Source organism: Taudactylus pleione, unplaced genomic scaffold (genome assembly GCF_031769625.1).
Source record: "Taudactylus pleione unplaced genomic scaffold, aTauple2 ptg000886l, whole genome shotgun sequence".
Classification (NCBI taxonomy): Eukaryota; Metazoa; Chordata; class Amphibia; order Anura; family Myobatrachidae; genus Taudactylus; species Taudactylus pleione.
In genome coordinates, this window is record NW_028285287.1 from 1,384,655 (window position 1) to 1,393,693 (window position 9,039).

General features: G+C 40.8%; 1 protein-coding gene across 1 annotated transcript in view; it reads left to right on the top strand.

Annotated features, from left to right (window-relative positions):
* The window catches only part of ERAL1 (Era like 12S mitochondrial rRNA chaperone 1), a 32,670-nt gene extending 23,897 nt beyond the window's left edge, over positions 1 to 8,773 (top strand). The window contains exons 6-11 of the mRNA XM_088459004.1: positions 1,999 to 2,060; positions 3,911 to 4,023; positions 5,002 to 5,349; positions 6,679 to 6,828; positions 7,829 to 7,909; positions 8,383 to 8,773. Coding sequence (XP_088315130.1) covers positions 1,999 to 2,060; positions 3,911 to 4,023; positions 5,002 to 5,349; positions 6,679 to 6,828; positions 7,829 to 7,909; positions 8,383 to 8,505 — 877 coding nt within the window. The 3' untranslated portion in view covers positions 8,506 to 8,773. The remainder of the gene's footprint in view (positions 1 to 1,998; positions 2,061 to 3,910; positions 4,024 to 5,001; positions 5,350 to 6,678; positions 6,829 to 7,828; positions 7,910 to 8,382) is intronic.
* The last annotated feature ends 266 nt before the right edge of the window (positions 8,774 to 9,039 follow it).

A 9,039-nucleotide genomic window follows, 5' to 3' on the forward strand; every position in this document is an offset into this window, starting at 1 on the left:
CTGTGGTTTGCACATCATGGGGGTACCCTTGCATGGTTCCTACTGATTGCAGGGTTCCCTTCCTTCTTTCACTTCTCCCTTCCTTTCATTCCTCCTTCTCTCTCCTACTCCTTCCCGTATCCTTTGTGTTAACCATTCGCTCCCAACCAGCTATGTGTTACTCTTGACCGTACCGATATAATAATAAAAAAAAAAAAAAAATAGAGATTTCATAAAAGAGAGAATGCTAATACTAAGATCCCGGTACTCTATAAGCAAAGTTGAATGCTAAATTAAAATATAGGTACGGAAGTCTGAGAATCTACCCATGGCAGAGCATCTACATTGTTTCATGTGGCACAAAAAGTATGGGTGACTGAGCACACAAGTGTAGGACTGAGCTTTCTGGTACTCCAACTTGTAAAAGAAACAGGAACCATCAGTCGCCTGATATTTACTTCCCATTTACTAAATTTCATGCCCTGGCTTTTAGCAGTTTGCTGTTTGAGTGGCAAAGTGAATATGAACCATCTTTGTTACCCAAGTGGGTTTTAATTTTTTGTGGAAATATACTATATTTACTTAAAATGTTAGTACACCCCTTCCTACAGTGCCTCTAGTGTACAGTATTTCTCAGCGATGTGCTCAGTGGCCTCAAGATTTAAAGGATAGTTTCACTTTGCCCAATATTCATAACCTGTACACTAGACATACCACTCCACGTTTTATTTGAAACAACTTTTGAAAAAGAAAGTAAGCAGCTTCATACCAGAGATGTCACTTTACAGCCCACAACTGCTACAATTGCTTTGCTACTCAATGATACATTTTGACGCTGGCAGTCTTTTTTTATTTTATTTTTAATATTCTCCCAACACACACACTGGGCCAAAGTGTGGTGTGTGGTTTTTTTTTTTTTTATTGTTTTTTTTTATATAAATATCCCAGCCAGAACGTTAAAAACAAAAAAAAAATCTGAGGCCTTGTCCTCCCTTTCAGGTCTCATTGGATCATACCATCATAGGGGTTCCTTGCACCATGTAGTACCCTAAACCTTGTACAAGTCCATTTTTAAGAGGCATATCTTCAAGCAGTGTTCAATGATTTCCACTGATGATGCATTTCCAATTTTAACCATGTTAAGTGACCTTTTTGTCCTGGAGTTTCCAATATAGAACATTTGGGGACACACTAAATATTTTTTCCACAATGAATTTTTTTTGTTATCAACAAGGTTCGTCCCCACTTAAACACCAACTCAATACACACTTGCACACTATATGTTACCAGTCATCCCACCTTGTTACCAGCTACAAAAAAAACATCACAAACACTGTTTTACCTTGTTAATTGTGTTGTAGCTACAGGTTGTGTGAATACCTTCCTAGAGCAGAGGTTTTTTACCGGGTGTGATATGTCAACATGGTCATAATGACTACCTTGACCATGTCGATATTCCACATGTGTCGACATGTTGCAATGTCCACATCATCCCTGCTGGCCCAGCGGTGACTTACCTGTTCCCAACGGGTTACAGCGGCTTCTTCCAGGTCTCTGCGGTTATTTGGCTGTCAGATCCGGCAGAGTCATCTGACTGAGTGTTCTAGTGAGTATACTGGCTCTAACCCTAATGTTAACACGTTTACTGTCGACATTGTGCTTCAACGTTATTTATTGTCCACCTACAGACTACATATTGTTTAAACCTAGCTGGCCACCTGCTAGCACAAGAAGAATTTCCCTCTTTGTCACTCAATGTACCCCATTATCAGAAACTCTGATAGTTAGCTCTAACATGGGGGGGAGAGAGTCTGATATCACAGAGCTCACACAGCATAAACTGTCCCTTTTCCAGGTAGGGTCGGTTTCATTTGGAGGCCAGGTATGATCCTGTAGCACAAATAGTGCATTTAGTACCGTGAAAATAAACTCCGTACCATAGGGGAGGGAGTCTCTCTTTACTGTAGCAGGAATAAGAAACATAACATATAAGTTTGATCATTGTGACTTAATTTTTAGGCATCACCTGGAGAAGTCCCTGCAGGTGGACCCGTGGGAGTCCATGAAGTCGGCAGACGTGGGTAAGAACATTCTCCTATTTACACTTTCTTTCCTAAGAGTTCTGAGAAGGTCGCTATGAGACTGAGCGTTCCACATCCCCTGTGGCAGGAAACGTGCTCATACTGGTACACACCAAACGCAGACTGGCTTTGAAAGTAGAAATCTATCACAATATATGTAAAATGGACCACTTTACACTCTGAGAATATCCCATGCTAAGATTAATGAAGGCAGTATCTGCTGGCACAAATTGTAGCTACAGACTGCAATACCCTTGAGGCATTCTGAAATAGGCCTGGCTTTAAATGTCCACCATTTGTTATAAAAGGAGCTGCCTTTCCAGCAAATGTCGGCTCGCACTAGATTAGAATTGCAAATTAGACAATAAATGTGTTGCATATTCTTCACATATGTTACTGTAATAATGTCTTGTCAGGGATAGTGAGATTGCTCTTGATCAGTGAATATTTAGAAAAAATGTGTGTATCATAACTTAAATCTGAGCAGTAGTTTTCTTAGTTGTGCATCATACTCTGATTACCATTAAAAAAAAAAAAAAAAAGATAGGTATTTGAACTTTTTATATTTAGTGCGTTTGACAAAAGGGTGGTATTCCTGCACACGTTTGTCAGGATCCTTCCATCACTTCTCTATGCTGATAGGATCTCTGCTCCTTTCCCTATGCAGCTGTTTGCCTCAATTACCCTCCACACATCATGGCACCAGGGCCGTATTAAAGGTGCCCATTTTACATACAAGTTCTTTTACGAGGTCCTTGTTTACCTCTACATGTTCTTCCCCCAAATCCCCGACCAACGCACACCCCCTCCACACTCTTTTCCCCGCAATGTTAAAATAAAGTTCAGGTATATATGCGATTATACACTCCATGCTACAGAAGGGTAGTGCAGATGCAGTGCGAGTATGAATAAAGATTGTAATACAATTACTCGTATAAAGCTGCATTTAATATATTTGCCATGATATTCCAGAAGCCGTGATACTGCGCTGCATTCACGCCCTAAACCGCATCCATCAAAGATGTGATATGGTGATCATTCCTCCAAGCACATCCCAAATGAACGTAATCAAAACCCCTGGGCAGCACAAACTCCCGCAGATTTTGAGTAAAACAAAATTTGAAGCTTAACTGGGAATTTCCAACAAAGTACTTGCTATCTACTTTTCTATAAATGTCATTATTGTATATATTGTAATTATTCCATTTCCTCACCCCCCATCTCGCCTTCCTGGTGTTATCACGCTGCATCTACCTGCATTATCTTTCCTGTACAGATTGGGGCATGGTTGTGTATAGATCCCCTTCAGTGAATGTACCGGACATGACATGGAGTGAGGGCGGAAGTGCGATTCCATGCCCTGACAGCGCCATTATTTTGTCTCAACTGTAGCTTCTGCCCACCAACAGTAGAAATTTCTACCCTCACGGGTTCGCTTCACTCGCCACAGGTTACGATTTCCACTCTGTCCACGTGGATAGTAAATGATGACGTCCGGGTACATCTACTGAAGAGGATCTATCCGCACCTTTGGTGGTATTTAATTTGGCAGCATAGGGAATGGCAGGGAAAAGATGCAAGTACTGAGCTGGGCCGTGACAGACGTGTAGCTGCTGTGCGGTGTCAGCCTTATTCACTATATGCCTTGCACTAATGAAGATCTGTTTGAGTCTGGTGTACTTTTTAAAGGTTATATGTATATTGCTTTTAGTCATTGTTAGTCCTCTATATCAGGAGATATTCATGGGTGACTAGCTACAAACCTAAACAAATACAGAATAAACAGAGCAAAACAAAAGCCTTAGGTTCAGTGTATTCTGGTAATTCCATTTGCTCTCTCCTTACATCAGTGGTGGTTCTGGTGGATGTTTCGGATAAATGGATGAGAAAGTCTTTGCACTTGGAAGTTATAAGTTGTTTGTCTCAGTACTCCCATATCCCCAGCATACTTGTGCTAAACAAGGTAAGTACAGAAAAAAATGACTTTAATACTTTACAGTGCTGATTGGATGTTCTCTGTCTGTTTGCATTTTGCCATTATGCAGGAAAGGGACGAGGAAACTGATAAGGGTCACGGGATTATTTTCTATCGATGCTGTATGCACCCTCAGTCTACATGAGCAAATAAGCAATTTCATGGTCCATCATTAATTGTTCTTGCACCTGTTGTGGTAGTAATTTATTTATTTTTTTCCTATTAATGATCTTTATCCTTTTCCTAACAAACCTCATGTACTCTCAGGGTAGAAATGGGATCAATAATGCGTAGATCAGTATAATTTGCTATAGACACTGAGGTGTAAGTGTATCTGAAGCATTGCACTTCTTAAGTTTGCCGGGATGGTGTGTGCCTAAGGCACGGCTCAATTTTTCCAGCTGTTGGTAACAAGGGACGAAACTTAGGAGCCAGCACCTGGGCCGGCCAAGCAGAGTGTGCGAGGAGAAATCCGGCAAAAGTGACGGCCGCATGGCTGCTTTCCAGCTTACCACGGCGCGAACAGCCTCGCGGCCAGCACTTTGGTCAGAGAATGCCGGTTCTTGCTACTAAACACCGAGGTTAAGTTGTGAGAACTGGCATTCTCCGACTTAACAGTGCAGTGACTTGCATAGCTCCGAGAGTACCCTCCCAGGGCTTTACAGCTTTGCGTTGAATTGCGGCCTAGGAGATCAGAGTTTGTCAAGCTCTCACTACAGAATTTTTCAAGTAGATTCTTCTAAAGCAGTCTGTGGACCTGCTAGTTACAAATGCTGTATGATAAGAGAATTTTGGCATTACAGTGGAAACGGATTCTATAATGTACATTACCCACGGTTGTAAATTAGACTGTTCAGGAGCAGTGTGAATTGGGGTGCTTAATGCTTGCTTGACAATTGTCGTAATGTTTGAGCATTATAATATATAGTAGTGTTCATATATTGCTATGCTCTGGTTTTGTTTTAGATTGATCTTTTAAAACAAAAAAGCCTTTTGCTGGAGATAACTGGTAAACTGACTGAAGGATTAGTAAATGGGAAGAAAGCCATGGTGAAATCTTTAAAGACGTCTGGTAAAAAAGTCAAAACAGACCACCAGCTTAGAAAAGATGAAGATGAGCCATCAATGAAGATTGAAGAGAACACAACACTGCAGGAGAGCAGGGAAAATCTAGAGGTGGCCATAGAGCAAGATCGGTTGTCAGGGGTCACTCCAGCTCCTGGACAAGGACTGGTACACAGGACTGGGTGGCCTTATTTCCAAGAAGTTTTCATGATGTCGGCCATAAACGGAGAAGAAATTGAGACTTTAAAGGTAAAGCACACTGTGTAATAATAATAACTTTATAATGATCTTCTCCACCTCACCTTTCTTGCAAATGGGGTACAGTGCAATATAGACCCATATGCTATAACCTGCGGGTTTCAGGAAACAGTGTGATTCTGCTGATTTTTAGCTTATAGATTAAAAGACGAAAAAATTTGAAAGACTAAACCAACCTGGTTTTGGCTTTTAAATTATTGCCTCTTTAAATCTACAAGCTAACGGGCTCTCAGGGTATTACATTTGGGCCATAGCACTGATACTATGCACTTGCCTATTTGGAAATAAAGACACCGGTGTGTTCGTTCCCAATGGGCACAATGAAGTGCAACAACTGCACCCTTATGTATGTGTATTATCTTTTGTTCATCTGACGCCACAAAGTGTCTGTAGGGCAGTATATGGAGAATCTCAATGGGGTAAACTGACAGTAGAGGGGCAAAAATTAATCCTTGAAATTTATTACACAAGATGAGCTAGTTAATAACCGTAATACTCTGTGATCCTGCGTGCGAGAAGGGCGGACAGAAGAAATTAAGGATAGAAGCAGGGTGAGAGCCAAGGGGGTGGAGGACCCTGCTCCTGAGAGCTTACAGTATTAAGAATATGGATTTTATACACAAGATTCCAGCTGAATGATGGGCAGATCCAGGAGGGCCATATGTGTAATTGTACTGAAATAGTATGGTGGTCTGAAACTTAAATGAGCTACAAACTACTTATCCCTTATTTATATAGCATAAATAAACATGCTAAACTCCACAGGGACAGAAACCTGTATGATTCACTAAACAGTCTTTCATTGTACTGTGCTCTGTAATATGTTAATCCAAGCACAGTAATAGGCTTTTTACTAGAAATTGGCTTTAGTGGCTGTCAGGACTTTGGAAGGGAACCATAGGAAGGGTCAAACCCGAGCCCACGGCACACCGGGGCAGCAATGCTAACCACCTATTACAATGGGGGGGCAGCTTTATCATGAGCGGTGGTTCTTTTTACGCTTGCTTGGTAAGATAAATATATTTAGAAGGTGATTTGCTTCAAGGAGCATGCAAGTCACTCCGCGTGCAGATTTGCGCAATATCATTAAAGTATTAAAACGTACCAGACACGTAAGCGCAGTGCCGCTTTGTCACGTTATTTCCCTGTGCGTGTTCATAACATTATGAGGAAAAGATCCATTTGTAAAAGCGGCTTTATTAAGGAACGTAAGAAAACGGGTGGTGGTAAGCCAAGCAGCCAGGGCCCCTCACATGCAATTCTAGTTTTATACTTGCCTTATGTCATCAGCGATGTATTTCTTTTCCTTTCTTGTTTCAGAATTATTTAATGAGTCTCGCCAAACCAGGAGAATGGGAATTTCATAGTGAGGTTGTTACCACCCAGTCACCACAGGAAATCTGCAACAATATTATCAGAGAGAAGTTACTAGAGTATTTGCCTAAAGAGATACCTTACAATATCACCCAGGTAAACGACTACAGCTATTGTATGGAAACTGTATTATTCTATAGGGGATTTTTCACTAAGATATTAAAGTATCCTGTTCGCAAAAACATTTGACACAGGTCCTGTCCTTTCTTCACTTACTGAACGCACTGGACCAAATGTGATTTGTCTTCCAGTCACATTGATCTAATCCCACTGCTCTTATCAATGTGATAAACCACGTTTGTTGAACTGAAATGTAAGGTACAATTTGTAAAAAAAAAAAAAAAATAGAAAATGTGACACTAATGGTTGTGTTTTTGTGTTGACCAATTTTATTCCATTTTCCTAAAGCTTGGCTGAGACCACCTAGGTATTGCTAACTGTATCAGCAGCAGTTTTCTCATCATTTGACTTATGGTGTGTGCACACTGGGCGATATTACTGAGCGATTTCACGATTACGACATCGTAATCGTGCAATCGCTTAGTAATCGTGCACACATCATGCACTATAATGACGGAAACGACCAGCAATGCGCGCTCCCGCTGGTCGGTTAAAACATTTTGCTGCATGTTCACGCAATTGAAATCTGTCGATAACGACAGATTGTGCATGTTCAGTGATGAGGGAGGGATGACTGATCGTTCAGTGTAGGCACTCCAGGGGATCCGGAACGACTGTACGATTACGATGTCGTAATCGTACTGTATTTCCTGATCGCCCAGTGTGTATGCACCTTTAGTGTTTTGCAGTACAGCGAGAAACAGTGCCATGACCAATGAGGAATCCAAGATTTTTATGTGACTTCTGCAGCTTTACTGTGTACATAATACTTGAGTCTTATCATGGTTTTAGTCACACAAAATATAAGTTCGTTGAACACGATGTTTATAATAAACTACATCTTGGAGTTATTTCTTTAAACATACTTTACATTTGGTGGGTTGTTCTGTGTATGCAGATCAATCTACTGCTAGAACTTGCAATGTATTGGAACGTAGAGACATTTCACCTTATTGCTGTAAATATTTTGTTAAAGGTCACAGAATTCTGGGAGGAAGGTTCTGGTGGAGAACTGATTATTAAGCAGACATTGCTAGTGCCAAAAGAGAACCATGTGGTGAGTAGTTTTTTGAACGTTTAAGCTTAGCAAGACTGATATAATGATAGACAACCTGTCTCTACAGATAAAATGCTGTTATACAGCATCTTCCAGACTGGCATGGTATGCTGGCCATGTCTGCGATTTCTTGGGTCCTAGCTGTGGTTATTCTATTAATCATCATGCTGTAAACAGTGGTAACATATTCTGCAGACCGAAGGTTACATGGCCCTGACCAAATGAGCTTCCTATCGAAGAAGTATAGGGAACAATCATTATAATAAGGTAGCTGAATAGCAATTGTGGCTGGTAGTGGGGAATGTGTGCATACTGGAAAGCAGAGGCCTTGTTAGCATTATTATTGTAATAAACTTAATTATTAATGGTTTAATAGAATGGACTTCAAGGATTTTGACTCATGGATGTTAAATTATAAGGCCCCATTTTAAGTCACTCTGGAGTTCTGTAACCAAATATTTACCATTCCACAGAAACTTGTCATTGGCGCTGGTGGGGAGCTGATTGGCAGGATTGCAAATGAGGCTGGACGCGATCTAATGGACGTTTTCTTCTGTGATGTCCAGCTACGCCTATCAGTGAAGTTTAAGAAGTGATGGACAACCCATTGTTTATCATTTCACTTTTTCCACCCAAGCCACCTTGGCTTATTAACTTGACCTGGAAACTGCTGAGCGATTGCAGCAGATATTGTGATGCATTAAGAAGCAATGAGCTGCAAACAAGCATTTTATTCTCTTATTACATGTGGGATGCAGTGGTCACAAACCTGTTTGTGCTGTGTGATACACAGGGTTTCCATTAAAGGACAGTGAGCGGTAAATAAAAAACTGTTTTGTACAAATAAAGCCTTTATACAATGTACTCCCTCATTTGTTAATGTGATATGTTACCTTTTGCACTTTAATTTTTGTAGTTTAGGATTTTCTTATTGACTGTAGAGGGAGCAAGTGGCCTGTGGTCCTCTAATAGAAGGAAACAGATTGAGGTCGGAAGGGAAGCATGAAGGGTACATTTCAGCTCAAAGCTCAGTACCAGAAGCTTATGGCTAGTCTTCAGGCAGGAAGAATTGTGGGATGACTTTGAAGGGGTCATAACCTTGAGCTCTGGGTACTTCTGTCTATCGGATA